Here is a 24,511-nt window from a genome sequence, read left to right on the forward strand (position 1 = left end):
GTCAATTTGGTAACGGAGGGTCACCAAACTGCACCAAGACCTGGAGACAGAGAGATTTGCCAGCAGAGAACAAGCACTGCTAACCTTGAACTATTACAGGGAGCGACATACACACTCTATAGACGAGAGACTGATGCAACTGTGATACCTGCCCAGTGTCAGTATGTTCCAACCAAAGAGGGAGCAGTTAATTGCGCAGCAGTGACATCTAATGGCCAGTCATTATAGAAGTCAGACTAATGTTAAATACATTTGTATTTCACAAAATAATCCTTCTGGTCGCTAGGCACTGCCTTAGATATGATTAAGGTCTTAGAGGGTACCATCGCCATACAACAGCACCACCAAATCACGTCCAAATGACATTGATTCAGCTGTAACTGGGATCATGGTGGGGCCCTGAATGAGGTAGAACTACCATCATGGAAGGAGCAGCTATGAAACAGCTACAACCATTAGCAAATCACAGGATGGTACTGCCAGCGTTACTAGAGGGAAAATTTAAACACTGGGTGCATCAGGGATATCATGTTTGGGCGTAGTAAGGATTTTCATAAGTCACAGGGTATTCAGGGGGATAACTAACAGAGCCAAGGAACTGGAACATGCGTCCCACAGGCTCACCTAAGCTCCGCACTCTACATGAGAAACAGTGCCCTACCTGGCATCGGAGAGGCTTGGGGTTACCAAGTGTTCCACACCATTGAACCGCACATTTCTGCTGATGAGATCCACGGCTTTAGAAGAAAAGTCATTGGCAATGATGCTGTGAACACCCGGCACCTCCTTGGCGAAGCGGATGGAGCGGAGGCCAGACGCGGCCAAACCCTCCAAGATCCGTAGGCCTTCCTACAGATGGGAGCAAGGAAAGGTGGATATGAGACCATCATGATTCTAAACACAAGAAAACCTGAAGTTCTTTATACCCACATTCTGCCTAGTTAATGGTTGCATTAACCTCCCTCCCCATACATATTTTCCCTCTTGGTTTGCGCTGCATCAAAGAGAACATTAATATGCAGTCTAGCACATCTGATTAGTAACTTGACAACAATATTAATAATCTGGTTTTGGTCAATGTCTAAGTCTGCGTCAATGAGGCTGAAATCCAGGAAGACTGTGACCAAGGCACTCAACTAAGTGTCCTGTGCCAAAGAAAAGAAGTGCAAATGCATAAATCACACATTGTGCGTGAAATGGAAATAACGATGTGCCCATACGCACTACCCGTTTATGCTGATACTCTCCCTCTCAAATGTACTCCATATCTGACAGCACTTGGCCTTTTAAAGCACTAGTCAAACACCTATTTAGTGAAAGCTAGTAGCATACAATACACATTCATGAGCTGTGCACTGTGGTTACAACTCACGTACTATAAATGCTGCATGTGGCGATTCCCCTTTCCCTAAATGTCCCTTGAACCACAATTATTCACCTACTTTCCCTCGAGTTCCAAGTGTCCAGTCACCAAGTAACTGGCACAGTGTTTATTGGGGGAAAATGAAGCGAAAGCGTGAATGTGAGTGTTCTAAATAATGTCCTCAGATACAAAACAGGAACTCCCTCTGAACAATTCATGAGCGGCTTCAATGGACTCCATCCATCAGCCACACTTTAGGCAGAGTACGTCCCTATGTGCTGCATAAAATTGATTTTGAGTTAATTCAGCAACCAATACTCTTAGAACCGTACCTCACATTTTTCCCCAACTGTAGTGGATTCCAACGTTTTGACACAGGCAGAGTCTTGGTCTTCTTTTGGAGTCTCGCCAAGATCCACCACCACCCTGGAAAGTGGCTCCTCTCCTGGGATGGAAACTGGGGAGTGAAGAGAAAGAGAGCTCACCAGTGTAAGTTTTGGCATTAAACCCCTCCTGATTACTGGAGTCCAGCAATTACAAAATCCCTATAACCCAGCTAATTTTATTTTAAAAAGTGAGAGATCACGCCATCAAGGCAGGTAAGGAGGGAAGGTCAAAGCCAGTTAAACATAGAAGGTGCGCAAAAAAAAAAAGGGCCTCTCTGTGCAGACCATAGCCCTGCGGGGGAGGGAGGGGATCGGTAGTGACAACATGCTCTACAGACCGCCCCTCCTCTTCTCTTTAATTTGCTACTGTGTTTTTTGAACTTGCAAAACGATGCACAGATATCAATTCAGCCATTACTAGTGTGTGCTCCAGCTTATGACCGAAATTCACCAGTAGAACCTTCAGTGCAAGTGAGGCTGTGCATCAACTATCAAATGTGCGCGTATCTTAGAACATACACCAGCAAAGAACGCTGCAAGTCAGAACTGGATGCATCTGCAGGCACTGGGCCCTCATGCTACAATGTTAGCAGGTGATAGAACGGCGTGTGATTACTAGTGCTGGAATAGCTTCAGGTGCTGCACGTCAGGTTGCGGATTACTGAAGGAGCGATGTTGCGTCAGAATAGATGTGTGCAACCCCTATTAATCGCATCACAGGTAATACTAAAGGTCAGAAGTTAGGTGCAGTTAAGAAGCTGTACATGGAAAGGGAGAAGGCCCCTGAAACAGAAATGAAAGTGGTACAGGTATCTCACCTTCAATGCCTTTTTTTGCAAGTTGCATCCGAGCAAACTCTGTGACCACAGCACACCTAGAAGGAAAAATGTAGAACTTAGATCAGACCATGGTGAACAGATGTGCTGAAAAGAGGATATATGTTCTTTGCACCTCCCCAGATAGGGCCTCAGAGCCACTGGGGTACAAGACCAGGTAATCAGATGGGCTCTGCTCCCGTCATATTCAAAGCTCCTGGTGCAGAGGGTCTCATGATCCCGTATTCCCTCTCAATAGGTATTGGTACCCACTGCCCTCTTACCAAAGAGGGCGCATTGTACTCCCTGCGCAAGTCTAAGAAAACACAGCAGATGTAACAATACCCATGAACGAGATCTACTTGAAAGCTAAGACTGGTGGGGCTTACAGAATGTTTTAACCATGAAGGGAGCGGAGTACATGGGCCACCAGGGGCGTTCAGGGGAAGAATTAGCCTCACTTGGATTCATGGGCAGACAAAAGGGAAGAAAATACATGGCTTGATATTACAAAGTATACTGCCCATCACAGGTACTACAGGTATTACATACCCCTCACTTACGTCAGGTCCCTGTTAAACTCCTGGACAGGGTTGTAGAAGACTTCATTGGCATTGGGGAAGATGATCTTGGTGGACCCCTCTTCGATTACAGTCTCCCCTGACCCAGCTTCTGTTGCGCCACAATTCTGTGAACAGATGTCTTCATCACCAAGGTTCTGGATAAGAGGCTCTTTCACAGCAGCATTCTGGAAATTGGGGTCTTCCGTGTTAACATCCATTAAACAGTCACCTTCCAGGGTAGTCAGAGGCCTAACCTTCACCAGCAATGGAAGATTGGTGTCATGTACACCCTGGGTTCCCTGGAACCTATGCTGCGGTGGCAAATGAAGGTTCAAGATGGTACGAAAACAGCACTTGAGGATTTTGCTCCTTGTGGACAGCAGCATGAAAGTCTCCTACGCCTGGGCTTTCCTGCAGTTGACCCAAACAAATTGCATTCAAATAAAGTGATTCCACTTAGAAAACAAGCATACTTCAAGCCAACAGGTCTCACCTATTGGCTTTGCCAGTGACTTTCGTCGATGCTTAAGAGCAATAGCAAAAAAAAAAAAAAAAAAAAAAAAAAAAAAAAAAAAAAAAAAACACAGACATTGAATGCATGTGCCGTCATCACTGTATGGGAACCCCAGCATGACGACACATTTACACACATGCATGTGTCATGATGAGAAGGACAATTTTTTATACTAGCATTGCAAGATGGTGGACACTCATCTTGACAAAGTAAACTAAAACAAGCACTGGCAAAGCCAAAAAGGTGTGGTTTAAGTTTTAACTTTACAAAACAGTTTATTAAAGTTGCAGTATAACCAGATTCAATGCACAGCTAGAAGGGAAAAAACAGTCCTATTTACTCTGTAAAATTAAGGGTCGATGGCAAGAGATCCTCAACTGCCTTGTTTGTATTACTTAGAAAGACAGGACTATAAGAAAGGCTCCCCTATCACCCAACTTTCTTGTAACATAGGAAAAAAAAAAAAAAAGGGAGGACAGTATGTACAGCAAAGGATGCTTTCGTACAGGCATGTGATTTTTCTTTAAATAAAATCAGATTAAAAATAAGTATTAGGACCTGGCAGCGCTATTAAGAGTTTGCATGGAGGGTGAGCAGGTGCTATAACAGATGGTAAGAGCAGAGAGAAGGACATGCACGCAAGTAAAAGAGGAAGAAAGGTAGTGAGAGGGGGCAATGTCTTCTGGCTTTCAGTATTTGGATTGAAAGACAGTAAATAGTTTAAATGCAGTCACTTATTTGTCTTTGTGAGTAACAGGTACATTCCTTTGAAAGCAATCTTTTAGCAATAAAAACGTTAAGTTTGTAATCCTGTAAGTAAAAGGTGTAAATTTAGAAGATGTTACATTTTTAACACTTTAAGTAAGGAGTTTTAAATCGTCACGTATGAGAAATTTCCTAGCTATGGAGAAGGAAAGTTTCAATTCTATTAAGGACACGGAGGCTATGATTATTTAAATTGATGAAAGAAATGAATAATCAGCAAGTTCAACATAAAGAAAAAAAAACAACATTACATATCCCATGGTTCATAACAACAGTATGTATGATAACCAATATACAATCCTATCCCAGTCTGATAGTCCATATGTATCCACTGCACTCTAAGCCCTTCCTAGACTTCACCGCGGTCAGTTAAGTTCAAGCACCATCAGTTTGCCGTGGTATCAGATCCTGTGAAGAACAACGTAGCTTGTTGAATCCAGTGTAATTTTTTACTATATCTGAGAACTACTTGTAAACCGTAACATCATGCAATATTCTTCTGAGCATAAAATCAGTTTACAATCCTGATAGGACTAATGCAAATCATTGTAACAGTCTGTCTGAAATAGGAACAGTAAAAAAACAAAATGAGTACACCATACAAGTATATTGAAGCACAATACCTCCCAAGATTTAGCCTTACTTACATTCTCCATCTGGAAGGGGGACACATCTTCACTATCAGGTGGGATAATCCTCGCCTCCGTCTCCTTAATGGAATTGAAACTTTCCTTCTCGATAGGAAATTTCTCATTCTATGTCAGGACCGGAAGCGAGGTTTATGCATGTTCAAAGCTTACTTAACACCAAAGCAGTTCCTTCAAGATTTGGTTTAAAATAAAATCGTTTACATGTAGTTTCAGATGACCAATCTGCTGCATGCATAATGTCTTCCAATTTACCACCCACCTGTACGGCACTGGAAGCCATGGCTCCTCTTGTGGAATGTGCCCCAAATACCTGAACATTAATTCCTGCCTCTGCCATAATCCATCGTATTCACTTTACAATAGAAAGGGGGGGGGGGGGGGAATACTGCTCTAAATAGAAATTAGCAGCTATCTTTCCCCCGGTGGTCAGCATTCTGCTGTCATTTCCTCATAAGGCTTAAGGCAGCTGACCGCACACAGCTTAGGCAAACCCTCAAAAGCTAGGTAGGTTACTAACCTGGTATTGCATGTGGTTCTCCTAGATATTGTAAAAGTAACTCCTGCTGCTGTAAACCCTCTAGCTGCAATGTCTAGAGCCCCATCACATACCCTTTTACAACATATGAGGCACTGCAGCACAGCCAGTTTTGCCGAGATCACCTTCCTTGAAAGATACTAGTTATCCTGCTACGAAGACAAAAGACATAAAACTGTGTTAACATCCTAGAGATCTGAATACCTAGGTTCATGGGGTCTAAACATCCTGATGCCCTTAAGCAGCTTGCAAACCCAAGGATGCTCTCCCACCGGTTTGTTGTGAAAAGAAGGATGAACCGCTGATATCATGGACCTGAATGAATTTACCATACAGTAGGATAAGCCAGAATCAGCCAATTCTGCCTAAACAATTAAAGATATCCGTAACCTGGGCCCCCGTGGTATCCAGGGGTTTCTTCACACACCAACAAACCCATGGATTCCAGGGGGGCCTATATCTCACTTGTCCCAGGTGAGGTCCATGCCTGCTGGATGAATCTCTCAGCCCTTTCCGAAAGTCTGATGTCTTCCCACCTGTGCCCAAAATTCTCCATGCCATGAGTTTCAAGTGGCCCTTGAAGAACCAGAGGGTGAGGTTTACCCTGTCCGTCAAGGAGTACCCGAGGAAAATCTGGAATCAGGATCGGGCTATCGCGAGAGACTTCAAGCACCATGCCTAAGAACTCCACAGAGGTGTTATCAGCACCACCGACATTGAACTTGAGGTGTCACTCTCAGTATGCACAGGAAAGGAGGAAAAGCATAAGCCTGTTCCAGCTCCCAGTCCTGCAAGAAGTCATCCACTGCCGACACCCCCTAATCCGGACGGCAACTGAAGTACTTCAGTAGTTGTGCGTTCAGTCTGGACACACAGATCTACTAAGCACAGACCACACCGATCGATGAGGGCCCCAAAGACCTTCCTGTCCAGCTTCCACTCGCTGGTATCCTCTATGTGTCTGGAGTTCCAGTCCGGTAAGGGATCTTGTGACCCCAGAAGATACTCTGCTGTCACTGAGATTTGGTGTTGGAGGCAGTAGTGCCACAAGTCCTTGGTCAGTTCCGCTAGCACTTTCGACCAAGTGCCCCCCCCAAGCAGTTTATGTATTGAATTGCAGAAATAATGTCCATCCTCAAAAGATTACAGCAGGAGACCTTGTCCTGAGTCAGGGACTTGATTGCAAAGGATCCCGCCAGGTGTTCCAGGCACTTGATATGCAGACTGAGTTCATTGTCATCCCCCCCCCTCCCCCAATAGAAATCTCCCGACACCGGGCACCCCAGCCCTTCCAGCTAGCATCCCATTCTATGATGAGGTACAGGGAGGATCCAAAGATCACTCTGCCATTCTATGCTTCCATGTGCTCTATCCACCACTGTAGTTCCGTCTGCAACTCCGGGGAGAGGGATATAATTTCCGAGTATGTTACTCCCTGCCTGAGGTGCAAGGCCTTCAGCCGTTGCAGGACCCTGTCTTTTAGAGGGCCCAGGAATACGGCTTGGATTGAAAACGATAGCAGTCCCACTATCCTGAACAGCTATCCAAGGGAGATCTTATCCCTCCTCAGACCCTTTCCCAGTTCTTTCTCGATTTTGGTCACCTTCATGCTTGGGAGGCTGCGTTGGAGTCTATAAGGAAGGTCATAGTTTGAGAGGGGGTTAACTCAGACTTCCCATTATTTTATTACAAACCCCAGATCCTGAAGCAAGACAATGGTTGTGTTTGCGTGAGATGAGAGTTGGGATCGAGATGGATCCATCAGGAGGATAACATCGAAGTAAATTATTGACCTGACCCAGTGTCCTGAGGTGTGCCACTACCAGCTTGAAGAGTTTCGTAAAAGCACACGGTGCCGACGAAAGTCTGAACGGGAGAGATTTGAATTCAAACACTTGCCGTCTCAGATGAACTGTAGAAACCGGTGGTGTTAAGGGAAGATAAGTACTATGAGGTACACGTCCTTGGGGTCCAAGCATATCATCCAATCTCCTGGAAGGAGGAGATCCCTGAGCAGGTAGATGCCCTCCTTGAAGTACCTGTACACCACCCATTTGTTGAAGGCATCTAAAATTTATGGCCCTGCACAAACCTTTGTCTCTCTTTTCCACCAGGAAAATATTGCTTAGGAAACCCCCCCTGGGTGGAGTACTGACCTGCAAATGGTCCCTTTTGCTAGGAGCTCCAGCATCTAGCAATGCCATGCCTGCTTGTGAAAAGAAAATTTTATTTTGTCCATGTTTCCTGCACCGGTGTTCCCATGAACCCTATGTGGAGACCCTCCACTGTCTGCAATACCTAAGCGACGGAGGCGATAGTCGCCCTTCTGTGCACAGACCTCCTCAACCTCCCCCAGTGCTTGAGGGAAAGAAGGGGTAATGCTTACCGTTAGGTCCTCCAGGGGTGTTGGCCCCACTGCGAGTATTGTGACTAGTTCTGTTCTTCCCTCTTCCCCAGTTGGGGGGGGGGGGGGGAGGGCGAACTTGCGCTCGTCGGCCATCACGCCAACCGTTGTTTCTTTTGGTTGAGCCTCTGCCGGGGCCCTGAAAATTGGAGCAGCCAGAGGGGCGGCCCCTACCCACGCCAAAAACCTTTTGGTGGAATTTGTTTGACTGAGGTCTGCACCTTGTCAAGCACCGTAAATGTCGCCGCAAACTTCCACGGGGGGGGGAAAAGAGAAGAGGGTCGCTAAACAGGTGTCCCTGTGCAAGCGCCCCTGCTTCCGAGTTCCCCAAGTTTCAGATCTATCTCAATTAGTAGGTAGTGGCACCTCTCGGCCAAGATGGTGCAATTAGCATTGCCCAGAAGGAAAAGTGCCTTCTGAGCCCATCGTGCCTCTATATCTGCGGAAAGGGGTTTACCCCTGTGAGTCTCCTGTTCTGCCAATTGTATGATCTGCGTGACGGGGCCCAGTACATCCAAAAGCTTTTCCTGACACGCCCACTAGGAGCAGTGAATGTTCTTTTTAGGGTCTCTAGTATATTTCCCAAAGGAAGTATACAACAATGGTTCAATATCTGGCATAGCTGCCACTCTGCCCTCCAATGTAGGGCGAGGGCATTCCATCCCTAGTAAGGCCCGCACATCCTTGTCCATGGTCTGGCAAATCTTGATGGCCACATATTCTGCGACTTTTTGGTCCAGTCCCAACTCAGATGACCCAGGGTGATATACTATCCAAGCCAAACATGTCCAAAATGGAAGAGTCCCCTTCGTAGGGGTCTGGTGAAGCCGAAGCAGGGCACCCGGAGGACCAGAATCACAGTCCTCGTCCGAGGATGCACCTCATCTGGGTCACCCTCTCCACGAATGGGCAAACCTGTGTCAAAGTCAGTCATTGGGGCAACCTTGTAGCCAATCTCCCGAGGCCATTCATCCTCCCAGTAGGGGGTATACTTTAACATGTGCACACTCATGGAAGGCTTCTGAGGCGCTCAAAGCCTTCCTGGTGCCCGCTTCACATGGTTTCCTGGGAGCTGCTGTGTTACTGCCACCTCTTGTATCCCCAAACATGCCAGCACCTGTAGAGACCTGGGCTGTCAACTTGGCCACACTCTTGTAATGGGGCCAGCACTTTAGCTACGGCCTGAAATAGAAGGGTGTCCAGTTCAGCCAGAAGATGGCACTGAGGGGCCTTCCTCCATAGGCATGTCGGGGAAATTTGTGGTCTTGCAAGGACTGCATAATCCAGAAGGTGAGCGCACACACAGACAAGGAACAACATTTTGCTTGAAACTCTAATGTTATGGAGTTAAAACGGGCAGCCCCCCGCTGGTGCTCTGGCCAACTCCAAAACTGCCCCATGGAGAAACTTGCCTGAGGTGGCAAATGCAGGGACAGGCCAGAGGTAAGGCCTAAACGTACAGCTATCGTGGTGTCATGCGAGAAAATGAGTAAGGAGCTAAAACTCACACTTCCTAGAGAGAAAGCCTTAGTGTGAAGCCCATCGATCGCAGCTTAACCCTGCGCAACTTGATTCATTTTGTTATACGCAGTACGGGCCACACAGACGGTGCGAAAGAGCGCCCTCTGGTGAACCAGACTGGAAATCAGAAATCAGTGCCCTGACCGAAGCTTGTCCTGCTGTCCACTACACGTGAAAATACAGTGGCACAAAGTGAAATTAACGTAATTAGGCAATGTTATCCAAGCACACTGCACCACAAATCTCACAAACTGCACTTTTAATGAAAAGGTAGCGAGGGTCTTAACTGGCACTTTAGGCAGAGAAGAAAAGGGAAGGACTGTGTACGGTGGATATATGCGGACTATCAGACTGAAATAGGATTGGACATTGGTTACCATGGATACTGATTTTTATAAGCCATGGGATATGTAGTGTGTTTTTTCTTTATGTTGAACTTTGAACTTGCTGATTAATTAAAGTGAAGAGAGACATGCATAATCCTCGCCTCCAGTTCTGACACAGAATTGCTACTCTGGTTCCCATCAGAGGCATATTGTCTGTCACGGACAAAATGCTGTAGTATGGTCTTTACAAAGAGTATTTCACACTAATGCAAGATGAAGTGTGTGGACTACCATTTATAATGTAGAACTGTGACCTTTGTTGTTTCCGTTAGGGAGTAGAGAAAGGATATCCTGTTTGGTAGTAGTGTGGCTCGATATTTTTGCTATATTACCAACTTGAAATTAAGAGATTTGTTTCAACCTTATTTACACACAGTACTTCCTTGTTTTCATACTTCTTTTAAGTCTGTTAAGAACACCTGTAACTTTTGTCTGTAAGCATGGTTGTCCGCGAGCCTACTTGGCTTTTAAAAAAGTACTGAAGCTACTATTCAATTAACACAGTATTTAGTATGCGCGTAAGCTATTTAGATTTAAATCACCAATTGCTGATGGCACTGCACACAGACATGTCTATCTAAAATCCCACCACTCAGTTTTATTTTTGAGGAGGGAAAAAGTCATTAATAGTAAGCGTAGAGAGTGTTGCCAGCAGCCTGTTAGCATTAACAAATAGATAAGAAAACAGTTTTTCTAAATAGAAAAAGGGCAACACGAAATAAACATTATGGCGTCCAAACCTGCAAGGTCCATAATTGTCTTTATTTCACAAGATATGTTATGTGTTTTATTGTTTTATGTTGACACTTAATTGTATTTATTATAAAAGAAATCCTGAATTCCTTTAGCCACTGAAATTATCTTTTTAAGGACACACTACAATAATAAATAGTAACAATGAAATGTTATAGAATTGTTTTTTTCGTCTGGTAATTAAACAGCAAGGTGTTGTCAAGTTTTTTAGCTTGACAGGCTAAAAATCAGAGCATGGATCAGGCTTGTATTGCCATCAAACTGATAGGTGACGCCTGATAGTACTTTTAAACATCAACTGTGTAGTGATCAGGGAAAGGAAGTGTTTTCTTCCTACAGTTTCAGCATTAAGGTCCGAGTGCTGTACACATTTAATGAACACAAAAAGTTGATTGTTATTAGTTTCCAAACATAAATGGCAAGTGGTGTGACTTCTGAGGGAAAAAAACATGTACCCTTGGATAGTTTAAATAGGAGTTAAGCTGTGGTTGTGATCTGTTTTAAATATAAATGCCAGAAAGTAGTCTAGAATGTAAATAAACACCAACTTCCTTTTTTTAGGTCGAGCACACAAGCACTCCGATTACAAACCCATCAATCTGTGGACTTTTAACCACGCTCAACGTACACCCATCATTACCACTCGTTCATGGGCTTACCTTTAAAAAAACCTTTATCATTGGTAAATGCGTTAAGTTTGTCCCTCCCTGGGGCAGTTTTATTACCACCTTGGACAGCGACCCTGTTACATGGATAATTGCACGTTTGCTGGTACATTTAACTGCGAACAAACTTCTTTTTTGTGTATCCTTCCCGCTCATGGCAGCCGTGACGCTTTGAATTGGTTTCCTTATGTCAACTGTTTTAATTTTCATTTAAAAAAGTCCAGTTAGGAATTTACATTGCTAATAGCTCTAGCTTGAGCAGACGCAAGATCTTTTGCATGGCAAAGGCTTGTTTTTACTTTAGGCTCCCAGTCCTAGTGAAAGTCATCCATTTCTGCAAAGAAACTTAACATTCTTTTCTGATGAACATTATTGAAAACGGTCTTTAAAAAATAAAAATAAAATAAGTATGGTGAAAATGTTAATTGAAGGCAGAAAAGATAATATATCGAAAATTACCAACAGAAGGCCTACTTTTATAAGTGTTTGTATATGAAAAATGTGTAGCAACACTACTAACAAGCTTTTTGCCCTTACTGCGATTAAAAGGACACATAATGGTACTGAGAACCTTTTGTCCATTAATATGCAATTCCTTCTATTGATAAAGGAAACAAGTACAGAAAATAAACATGAAGAGGTGGGGTAGTAAAGATTAGGGCATAAGGAGTGAGACATGGGAGAGAGAAGAGATATACCGGAAGCATGATTGGGGTTGTGGGGAAGAAGGGAAAAAAAAAAAAAAAAAAACTTTCATGAATACAAACGGGAAGTACAGGCCGCACTAATTACAACAAATGGCAAGAGAATGGTGGACGTATAGAGTCAGAGGGTTGTTGGCCATGGAGAGAGGACGAGTAAAGGGGACAAAAAGAAGGACAAAAAAAGGGTGAAAGCAAGAATGAGAAGGTGAGATTGTTGTGTGTTTTCAAAACGACAGTATCTTTCCTCACATTATGCAATGTATATAAACTTTATAAAGCAATGGTCCTACTGGAAATTATGCCCTGGTGTTGTGGTACAGAGGATGCAAAATGTAAATGCTTAATAGTGTACAAGCATAATTTTAAAGATTTGCCTAAGGGGGACAGTTGTCCCTGCTAAATAGTTACCGTAGCCCAGGTGACTCATAATAGCCAACAAATAGCTGTCAGAGTGCTGAGAGAAATGGCAATATTTTCCTTGGTATTCTTATAAAAGAACAAACATTGGCAATGCCAACAGGTCAGGCTTATGAATACACCGTCAAGCCAAACCAAAAAAAATAAAAAATTCATGTGGTTTAACGCCTCTCCTCCCATCTGTGCTATTGCCTGGGGGAAATGCTATAAACTAGTTATTTAAGACACTTTAATTACATTGCAATGGCATGCACGTGTCCCTAACAGTTCAAGCTCAGGTAGTTGGATAAACTAACAAAATGATCACAGCTGTGTGAAGGGCCAGCACTGTTTTGTGGAAACACAGAACTTCTGCCCAATCAAAATGGGTACTCCTAGCTCCCAACATGTGGGCAGATCCAAAGTCCCTCTCCTGGCGATGCTCACATAATTGTCTGGCGACAGCTGCTCTGCCAAGCCAGACCATAAAAACAAATAGCAAAAACGTTTTACTTGGCTGTCCACAAACAACTTTGTGCCATAATGAAACTCCAAGTTCTTTAATGTCAATACAGGTGCATGTGCTGGTGCTGCATTTAAGGAGGGGGCCAAAAACATTTGTAGGAGGGACAGTGGGAGATAAGTGCTAGAAACCATCAGGGTCTCAGTTTTGTCAGAATTAAGCTTTAAATAGTTATCAAACAACCTTGTGCTACCATCAGCATACATTCTTGGTATGTCCTGAATGGATCAAAGTCAGTATTCTGGAGGGAAATTAAGATAATGCTCAAACCACTTCAAACCTGATCCCTGAATACCAACTTTCATTAATGTTGATGGCAGGCACATGCTTGACACTATAGAAAATACTAGGCTGGATAAAGTAGCAGCAAGAATACCGGTTGATCTAGATCTGCCCTTCTGCGAAGGTCATCTAAAATTGAGACCAATGCAGTATCTGGTTCCTGTGAGGGGCTAAAACTAGAATGTGCCTCAAACATCTTATTTGATTCCAGAAAACTAGTCAGTTGTTTAATGTAAGGAAAAAGGTAAATAAGGTAATAATTGCTCAAATGTGATGGATCAGCAGTAGGTTTCATAAGCAATAGAACAATCGTCACCTCCTTCCAGTCAGGGACTGATGCCTATTGAATTCATTTATTGAAAATATCTGCTAAGAATTCGAAAAGACAAGGGCAGCCATTTGACAAACTGCAACAGGTAATGTATCTAGGGAGGGAAGCACACAAGATAAACTTTATGGCTACGGTTGCAGTATTTTCTCCAAAATTCACTGCTTGCTCTTACTTACGACATATTTAGTAGCCCACCCCATGCTAAAAAGGTACAGGGACCCCGAGTGTAGATTAACGCTGCTACCACTGTCAGTCTAACACAACCTGGGTAGAGAGGTTAGTAACCACTCTTCAAAAGAGCACTATGCAAGCCGCCCCAATCCCAGAGTGAAGCTTTAGGGCTTCAATACATGTAAACACCACAATATATGAAAACAGGATGTCACTCAGTAGGCGTGTGCCGTCAAGTTCACTGAGGTAGAGATGAAGAAAACCTACAGTACTTCCAAGTGACTTGCCAGTAGATCAATACAGGGGTGGGGGAGGGAAAAAAAAAAAAAAAACCACACACACCACCCAGAGCCATTCAGAAGACTTGCTGTTGCCACAGTGCTGCTGTTAAGAAGTAATGTAAACACATGCAGCAATCACACCTCTGGATCAGTCAAAATCATGTTTAGAAGAAGAAAAAAAAAAAAAAAAAAAAAAAAAAAAAAAAACACACACACACCACACACTTCCCAGACTGCCTCAACACACACCAGACAAAGAACCCTGGGGAAGAGGATGTGGCGTAAGGGCTAGAGCTGCCAGCTTTGGAGCTGGGGGAACATGGTTCGAGTATGGGTGCCGATTCGACATTCTGTGATTCTGCGCTAATCACTTAATCTCCCCGTGCTGCCAAAAATGAATGTGTTCTTGTGTAATGTATCCAGTGCTCATGTAAAACGATGTAATACCTTCAATAGCGTCAAGTTCACGCTATATAAAACTGCAAAAATAAACAAAGCACTCCAATACCTTCATGTCGAGTCTGCACTACATAAAACTGCAAGAAAAATAAGTAAATAAAAAAAGAGACCGCAGACATCGCAAGGAAACAGCAAGATGCCAGAAAACGAGGAAGAGGAAGAAACAACATACGGCCATGCAGCGCGAAGCAAGAGAAAAAGTGTGCCACACTAAATTACATGGCCAATCATGCAATAAACCATGTAACAGGGTCATACTCCAAAGCGGTAACGAACCAGCATCAAAGCGTGACAAACAGGAAGCATTTACCAACAACGTCAAGGGATTTTTGAAGGCAGGAACAGGAACCAATTAAACTGATGGGCGAGAGATGGGCATGGTTAAAGCCCACAGAATAGATTACAACATGTGGCGAAGAGCAGCGCTTGCACACTGCTACACTCAACCTAACAATGGATACCCGTGAACATGACTAACGATATGGCCACAGAGAGGTGAAGTGTCAATGGTGTCAGTGGGAGGAAATGGCGCTTGCAAAAAAAAAAAAAAAAAAAAACACACAATAAGAAAGAAATGACAGACTAAGACCACTGCCAAAAGTAAAACAAAAATACTCTGGATGAACACAAGCAAGAGACGTGCAGGGAACTATAACTGTAAAGTAGATTCCTTATGCAATTCAAGAAAACTACTTGGGGGGGGGGGGGGGGGCAACAGAGTGAGGAAGGCAGGGATGTGAGGGGGAAGTAGCAAGAAAAGAAAAGCACTGCCATTAAGTGCTGGAATAAAAAGAAACAAGCATTGGCAAAACCAATATATCTCGCCTATGCAACAGCTACTGGTTTTGTAAATGAGTTTCAGCCATGCTCTACACAAGCATTGCTGTTGTTCAGCAAAGCTAAAAGTTAGGGGCATAGAGGAGAGCGGAATGGAGGGTTGTGATGTGGCGTAGCAGAGTGGAGTTCAGTAGAGTGCTTTAGACCAGATTCTCTGAACATAAAGCATCAGAGTGGAGTGTAGCAGAGCGTGGTAGAGTGGAGGGGCATAGTCTGCCATGGGTGTGGAATACATTTTTTTTAAACAAATCTATTTGTCCATGGGGCAGGTTGCTTCTTAAATCTGCTGGTCCTGTATAAAATATATATATATATATATATATATATATATATATATATATATATATATATATATATATATATATATATATATATAATTAAACACCTACTTGTTCCTTTGGTGCCATGTAGTGCAGCAACAAGCTCGGGCAACTATCTTATGTAGGAGCTCTGATAATAGCCTCTCTGATTACACCAGGACTAATACTTTATTAGGGCTTGAATACTAGCAATTTTAAGCCCTAGTACAGCAATTTCCTCATTTTGCCACCTTTCCACAGATCTACATAGTGAAGCTGGAGGAAGAAGCAAGCAACAGTTCCAGGGCTGGAATGCATTTGCATCTATGCAAACCTACTAACTTGCGTGTGTTAAGTATTTTCACCAGCTCTTCTCTAATTGTTTTCCCATACTGCTAAAGACTGGGAATTTACTTCTGAAAAGGGCAGAAATAGAAGTTCTTCCAGGGATGGAAACAAAGTGGTTGGAGGGAAAGCGAACTTGTACATGAGCAAACCTACACATGCATATTTGCTCATAATAAAATACAGTTCACAAATCTTTTCCAGGAGTACCATTTTCTGGTCCATTTCTGTAAAAGTTTGTTTCATGAAAGCCACTAATTCAAAGACATACTATGGGTGCATTTTTGTGACTTTCTTTAAGAATTGTGCCCCTAATTAAGTGTGGCTTAACCAAGCCATTTTGTTTTTATTTAAAATTATATTTCCCTCTCTATCGGCTAGCTTTACTGTGAGTGACAGCATTCTGCTCTTCCACAAGGAGCATAATGGCACACAAAGTAGTTTTGTTCAGTGCTAGGAACTATGTGCTTTTTGAGACCAAAACGGTTTTCCAATGTTTGTTACAATGGTGAAGGCCTGGCAGGTCCCACAACAATAAAAAGGTTACAAAAGCAATGTTAAAACAAGACACATATTTACAAAACTAAAAGACCAACACCCATTGTCAGATTAGTTGGCCTTGCCAGTGCTCTTTTATTTTCACGTTTCCAATAATCTTGTTGAAAATGGTTACACTGATTTTCCATTATGAACATTTTTTGGGAAATACTAGCATGAATCAACACATTTTACTAAATGGTGCTTCAAAGAAATGGTACCTAAAACATCACAGTAATTTATTTTTACTACTTGCATTTTTGTTCCTGAACATTTTAATTTGAAAGCAAAGATTCACCCATCTTGTTTTACAAGCTTCTGCAAATATCTGCATCTAATCAGAGCGTGTTCTGGGGCATTATACCTACGCTCATATTGTTAAACTTTTCAAATGTTTTTACCGGAACCACTGTCAGTAGTGCAGTGTGACCTTATGTTTATTTAGAACGCTCACCCTAATAATAAAGGCTTGGCATTAATAAACCATAAGTACAAGTTTGAACAGCATTAACATACAGACACAAATATAACCAACTGCAAACAGTTCCCTTCTCTTTAAACTGGCAGCCAAAGGGTTTGTGCTGCAGGGGGGTTAGACCTACTTGTCCCAAGTTCACAATTAACATGAAAACTTGTGGTCTTTGACCCCTGGGCCAGGCTATAGGAATTCCACACCCCTGAGTGTAATAGAGGGCTGTGTAGAAGAGGGAGGGGAGGGGCATAGCATCAAGTGAAGTAAAGGATCGTAGAGTAGAGTCGAATAAAGTGTGGTAGAGTGGTGTGACAAAGTGGAGTAGGGTGGCCCAGGGTTGAGTAGAGTGGCCAAGATTTGAGCGCTATAGCGTGTCAGAGTGGAGCAAAGTGGAGCGTTGTGGAGTAAAGTGGAATAAGTATAAGACAGTGGAGTGGCATAAAGTGTTGTGGTGCACAGATGAGTATTGTGGTTTATAGTGAAGCGGCATAGAGCAGTGTTGTAGGGTGCCAGAGAGTGGAGTAAAGTGTTGTAGTTTGGAGGGCATAGAGTGTCAGAGAGGAACAGAGTTTCAGTGAGTGTCAAAGAGGGTAGGGGAATAGAGTGGAGTAAAGTAAAGCGCTGTATAGTGGAGGGGCACAGACTGCAATAGAGTAGTAGAGTGTCGCAGAGAGGAGTGTCAGAGGGGAAGGCATAGAGGGGAATCAAGTGGCACAGAGTTGAGGGGAATGGCCTAGAGGTGAGTGTTGTGTTGAGTGGTGTAGAGTGTTGTAAATTTGTATGGCGCAGAGTAGCAAAAATGGGACTGTCAGAGTGAGGTTGAGTGTTAGAATGGATTGATGTATAGTGGAGGGTGTAGCATCGTAGATTATCGTAGAGTGGAGTAAAGTGTTAGAACAGAGGAGAGTGGTGTGGCATAGCATAGAGTGGATTGGCACAAAATGTCAGTGTTGTGGGGGTGACGAGAGTGCAGTGGTGTAGAGAAGAGTATAGCAGCCTAAAGTGAAGTTGCACAGACTTCATAGAGCAGAGTGGCATACAGTGGTGTGTCATAGGGTGGTGTGGCACAGAGTAGAATGGCGTAGAGAAGAGTGGCATGGAGTGGAGTAGTGGGTCGTACAGTGAAGTGGCGTAGAGTGGAGTGTCAGCAGAGTGGCGTGGAGGGGCAGAGAGTGGAGTAGACTGGCATAGAGCAGAGTATGCATGGTGGGGTAGTGCACTGCCATTACAGACAACACATTTTCAATAGAAATTACCATTACACTTACACACAAAGAACACAAGTGATAGTGTAGTAAAGATGTTTCCAGAACACTTCAGAATTACGAAAAATATAAGTGCTTCATTTGTGCTTTCCTAAATCTGATACATTCTGAAATATTTCCATAGTTCATTTAAAGACATTTACATTTTGTTGTGGTCTGGAAAAAAAGCTTTTCCTTTCACGTCTTCAAACGGTCATAAAAAATCTCTCACTTTGAAGTCAGAGAAAGAAGAGAAAACACCAAGCTCTCTGAGAAGACAGAGCCTGTCTACTGACTTCGGTCTTCGAATGCACAGCAAATGTAACAAGACAAGAACAAAATGTAAAGGCCTGTTCACAAAAAGAGTTTACTCCTGGAGGAATACAGTCAACTGTATCCTCCACAGGAGGGAGAGGGATATGCTGGACAACCTAACAAAATAAATAGAAAGCCAGCAAAAGTGAACTACAAGCCACAAAGCCAATGGTAAGCAATTTGGGACACGTAGAGCCATTAAATAAGCAAGCAAATGAGATTGACAAAGCCAACACATGGGTGGGTTATAAGCCCCCGCGAGTTCTATGTAAATTAATTATAGGTATTTCACAATAAGAGACCCTGCACTATCTAGCATTCTCAACCTTAAAACAACATTGGCAAAACGTAAAGATTCATAGAAAAAGCTCAAGACCAATACTCAGTGCTTTAAATGGAAAGATAGAAGTGCTGGTACTCCGTAGATTACCTGTTTGCTCCCAAAGTTTGCCGTTACTCTATCATTAAAAGAACTACAGTAGTGCTGAGAACTGCAGGTACTCTCCATATCAAATTAATGAAGTAGAAGTACTCAATACCAGACAGCACCGGCCCATTTAAAGCACTGCCATTACGCATCCAAAAAAAGGGGGAAGAACACTACCACCAGAATTCACAGTAGAACAGGACAGCCCCGGCGTATGTAACTCACCCCGAGAATGGTGAAATACAGAGAGATGGGCAATCTGTAACATATCAACGTTTGTATCATGAATGAATACAATAAGACACAAAATGAATTTGGTTTTCTCTCGTGCCCCGAGTCTGGTCTGCTTTTTTTCCCGTCCCCTATTAGTTTTACCGCTGGTGGCAGTTTTAATGTCTGCTGTTCAAGCCTAAATCGGGTCACTGAAATTGCATTCATATAGCGCTCACTAACCCTGTCGAGGCTTTAGACCAGCTGCCCTCGTGTCCGACTATATACCCTGTTATCCATGCAAACTAAAGATGGAATGTCTCTGCATGTGCACAAATAAGCCTTTTTAATCTTCTTCAGCCGATTTCGAGATAGTTCGGCGACTGGTACTGACACGGGTTTGCAGCGCTCCTGGGAGTGTTGATTTAACATTAATGACAAACCTTCGAAAGCAACCCAAGACATAGCTACTATGACATCGAACAAGTACTGCTTACCAGCTCTGTTTTAGCTGTAAATATAAACAATGCAAATAAACTTAAGAAGACCACCTACCCGCTACTTACAATACCCGTCAAGAAATGCAATCTCAAATTCTCAGCAATTAATATCTTAACTGACGTCCGTCATTTCAGTACGTCCGGGTCGCAAAACAGCCAATCCCATTGCTGAACATTTTATGGGAGTCGAAGGCTACGGGGATGAACTCAGAATATGTAAAGTAAATTACGATTGGAGAGCACAGGGCAGCTCAGCTAATCCTAGCTCGCTGCACAGAATTACGATGTTCTCATTGGCTGAGGAGCCTGCATGTGCCTTTGCCGTCAATAAACAACTTCTAAATTCCGAACGCTCTTACTACAACTCAGACGGCCAGCGACTCCGATGGAGGCCAGAGTAGGTTTTAGGCTGCCGCCCACAATTCTGGATTGGAGTTGGAGAAGTGGTGCTCTCTTTGGGCGACATCGTGGCACTTCGGAGCAGGCAGATTGATGACGGTTATGGGATACTTCGGACGCAGTCTTGCCATGATTGACTACCTGCTCCTGTCCAGTTTTTTCCCATTGAATTCTGGGACGTATAGTCCGTGTATTCCATTCTAAATCAGGATTACAAATCTCGGAATTCTAAGGAAAAAACCTGTACTGGAGCTACTCATCATAAACGGACCTATGTGACTAACGACTCTGGTTGTTGCTGAAAGGCGGCCCTCTGCTTGAGGCGGCCAAGTAGGACTTACTGTTTGCTGCCTGCGGTGCTGCACTCGTTTCTGGTGCTCAGACAAGGTAGAAAGATGACATATGGGAAGGTCTCTAGGAAAATCAAATGGGGCACCTTAATGACACTGGAAATTCTATTTATGTACCAGACACAGGACCTCTTGCTGCTGTTGTTCGCGTGCCTGGATGTGGTGGTGAGGAGTAGTTCCCTTCACTGACCTAAAGTAATGGCCACGTCCCTTCGGATTAGTTGAGGGGCAGGCTGTGGCAGAGAGTCATCAAGAATGCAAGCTGAGAAAGGAAAACTGTTTTTTGTCCTGGGCGACTGAAAGACTATATACCATGACTGCCAAGTTTTCAAATTGTTTACATGTTACAATTCACTGTTTATGGAACGCTTAAATGTTACTCTTTGAGCAGCACTAAGAGATCCCATTTGAGGTCCAGGGAGCGGGTAGGGGCTAATAGGCCACAACCTTAGTTGCTGAGGTCATTTGCCACTGTGGCCAGAGGCCTTGCCTACAATTTCTTTGCAAACCCGGCTAAGTGCAATCCTTTCCACACTAAGCTGTCACAGTAGGGAGGGTGAACAGTCATACTTCTGAGAGAAGTAATGTGGAGGCTAGAGCTTAGAACTCAGTAGCCAACAATAGATACAATAACAACGTCCAGTTAGTACTTATGTTTTATAAAAAAAAGAAAGCACTTTTATCTCACAGCATACGTAAATACTACACAATCAGATGGGTAAGTTATACAGGGTTTTCAGAAGTTGTATTTTAACAGTGAAGTGCTACAACTGCCTCTTCCCTAGTTACTATTTTCCCTCTTGTTATGGTCGAGGTCCAGCAACTGCCGCCCCACAATGCACTATGGGCCTAGGCAGGACTTTGGCTCATGTGCTCGTGACTCATTTTACCACTGGTTCACAACCAACTTATATTAGTGTCCTTTTCACTCCTTTTAGCAAATGGTCTGAAGTGCGCACTATAAACTTGCCACGCTCCTCAGTCTCTCATTCACACCTGCATGCTAAGCCCTGGTGTTTACTCACTTGTTATTTGTGACAGTTTAGTCTGAGCCGCGGATGCTGGTTGACTCCTGCCTTCACGGTGATGACTCTTCTTTCTCGGGTACTGTGGCAACAGCGTCATTCAGGACAAGGTTAGCAGGATAGACTCCTGTAGTAGTTTGTAGAGTAGGCATGTTCTTAACAGTTCATAGTGAATGTTATATTTATCCACGTTTGTTTTATTTCCTCGTGCGTGCGTAGGTGCACGAGAGCATTCCTTTGTATTCTATTTGGAATGCGTTGTTTGATTAACGAGTCAGTTGCTTCTCTATGCTTGCTCTTGTCAGCCAGCCTCTCCGCTGCTTGGCACTTTACTAAGAATAAACAAAACATTTTTCCATCTTGTTTTTGGAATTTCATTACAACATTTTGGCGACGAGCGTTCCCAGCAGTGCCAGTCACATCGGAGGAAAATTACAAGTTGGTTGAATTAGCTACTCACTTTTTATTTACTACAACTACGGGACTTTGGCTTCTCTTCAAATGTCAGTCGGTAGGAAATGGATGTCTGTTATCTTCAGATATCTCCCTGATTTATTGACTTGCTCAGCGTGGGTCAGCAATTAAGGCTGTTCTCAGCCTGTAGCTTTCCTTCTAAACTACGGGTTTACATTTCAAATTCGGAGCCCTGGGAGCACTTATTTAACAGCCAGTCTTCCGGCTTGAACGTAACTTACGTGACCCCATTTTTTTTTTCTTCATTGTATTCTTCAAATTAGTCACACATAACGTGACTTGAGTTTCGTTTTGCTCAAGATGTTAGCAACCTAATTTCATTATTAAACTGTCAAAAAGTGAGTACCAGTTCCTATTTTTTGTTGTTGTTTTGTTTCTGATTTGATTATATAAATATAATTATATTTTATATATATATATATATATATATACATTGTTTTCTTTTTGTTATATTAGTAACACTTTTGTGGTATATTTATGTTTATTTGTGAAGTATTGTAGCACTAGATTTGTTATATATAACTACATATCCCAGAATGCCACATAAAGGCATAGCTTAGTGGAAAAGTATAAATAGAACATGGATTGGAGCAATGAGTTACCGTGATCAAGACCGAGAGGGTCGAAACGCGTTGGTGTTAGTTGGTGGGGTTGTTTTTTCATTAAATAAAACAGGATCAATCACAATTCTGTGAGTGCGGCATCTTTAACTTAAATGTTAAGCTGGCAAATGATTTATGGGAACAGGTCCTTCCCCGATGCCTGCACCGACGAGCAGAGCGCGCCTTTCCTTGTGGATCTGTTGGAGCTTAATATATATATATATATATATATATATACATTTATTTGTATTTAACAATGCAACTGTGTTGTAATCCACCTCAGCCACTACAACAAAATCCAGGGGATGTACCCATGAAGTGGAGCAAATGGCACGGTTTATTTAATAATTTTATGATTGCCATTGATGGAAATTCGTTTTCAGCGTCTAGGAAAAAAGGGCTACTATTAAACGTTATTGGCACAGAAGCTCAGGTAATATTTGATCATTTACCTCCACATAAACCACCTGAAGGAACTGATATAAATGATTATGATGTTTTTTTTGAAGCCTTGGACAGATTACAATTACATTTCACAGTTGAACCAAATGTAGTTACTGAACGTTTTAACTTTTATTCACTGCACCAGTTTTCCACATAACCTGTTGAAGGATATGTGGCTGCTCTTCGCATTTTGGCTTCAACTTGTGATTTTGGTGCCATTACTGATCAGTATATTCGGAATCAAGTTATTATGCACTGTTATAACAAAAAGATTCAAGAACAACTTCTGAGACACAAAAATCCATCACTCAAAGAAGTAATAGAAGTAAAAGGTATTGAAAGGTCAATACGATCGTGTAAGTCATTAAATGATGACAAAGATAATCATCTTGAGGTAGCTGCCATACACAATGTCAACAAAAATAAGTACAGCAAAGGGTAGAACAAAAATAATCTAAACAAATTAACATGTATGCGATGTGGATCAAATTTGCATACCAACAAATCAACATGTCCTGCCTTAATTGAAGAGTGTTTCAAATATGGTAAAACTGGACATTTTTCGACAGTTTGCAGATCTCAAAGGAATGTTAATTCAATTGTTGGAAAACAATTGGAGATTGAACATGGTATCCAAGATGTCGAAAGTGTAGTCTTGATGATTACTGAAGATAAGCCTAAGCAACATAATATTTTTGACACTGACATTGACAACCAGATATATCTCAACCAGATATATCTTCCTCCAAAGTGCGAAGTTATCATTGATGGATTCTCAACTATAATGCTAGTGGATTCTGGATCACCTTTTTCTATCATATCTGAGGCATTTTTCAACAAATAACTGGTCTGGACGGAAGTTGGAGAGCAATGACATTACAGTTTATGGTTACAGTCAGACAATAATTAATATTTTAGGTTATTTTGTAGCTTCTATTTCTTGTCATGATCACAATATTTTAGGTAACATTTATGTAGTTGACAAAGGACAGCATGTTTTGGGATGGAGACATCAAGGTAATCTTGGAATGGTTTTGGATCCATCTGCTGATGCTCCGGTGTATTGCATGACCATACAGCAAGGTATTGAAGTGATTATTTCAGAGTACAAGAATGTCTTTAGAAAAGAATTGGGTACTGTTAAAGGATTCACACATAACATTAAATTGAAAGTGGGAGCATTACCAGTCAGACACAAGTTGAGGGATGTTCCACTTAGTGTTAGGAAAGAACTTAGTATTTTGCTTGATCAATTACTTAAGGATGGTGTCATTGAACCAGTAGACTCCTCTGAATGGGTTTCTCCCATAGTTTTAGTAAAAAAAAGAGTGGGTGTAAGGAAATGCCTCCTTGGCATGGTTGCCCCCTGACTTTTTGCCTTTGCTGATGCTATGTTTACAATTGAAAGTGTGCTGAGGCCTGCTAACCAGGCCCCAGCACCAGTGTTCTTTCCCTAACCTGTACTTTTGTATCCACAATTGGCAGACCCTGGCATCCAGATAAGTCCCTTGTAACTGGTACTTCTAGTACCAAGGGCCCTGATGCCAAGGAAGGTCTCTAAGGG

General features: G+C 42.7%; 1 protein-coding gene across 1 annotated transcript in view; it reads right to left on the bottom strand.

Moving 5' to 3' along the window:
- The window catches only part of TRMT1 (tRNA methyltransferase 1), a 109,872-nt gene extending 90,070 nt beyond the window's left edge, over positions 1-19,802 (bottom strand). The window contains exons 1-5 of the mRNA XM_069230400.1: positions 19,709-19,802; positions 3,128-3,538; positions 2,568-2,623; positions 1,696-1,820; positions 662-849 (exon numbers count right to left, since the gene is read on the bottom strand). Coding sequence (XP_069086501.1) covers positions 662-849; positions 1,696-1,820; positions 2,568-2,623; positions 3,128-3,513 — 755 coding nt within the window. The 5' untranslated portion in view covers positions 3,514-3,538; positions 19,709-19,802. The remainder of the gene's footprint in view (positions 1-661; positions 850-1,695; positions 1,821-2,567; positions 2,624-3,127; positions 3,539-19,708) is intronic.
- Between the last annotated feature and the right edge of the window lie 4,709 nt (positions 19,803-24,511).

The sequence above is a fragment of the Pleurodeles waltl genome, chromosome 4_2 (assembly GCF_031143425.1).
Source record: "Pleurodeles waltl isolate 20211129_DDA chromosome 4_2, aPleWal1.hap1.20221129, whole genome shotgun sequence".
NCBI lineage: Eukaryota > Metazoa > Chordata > Amphibia > Caudata > Salamandridae > Pleurodeles > Pleurodeles waltl.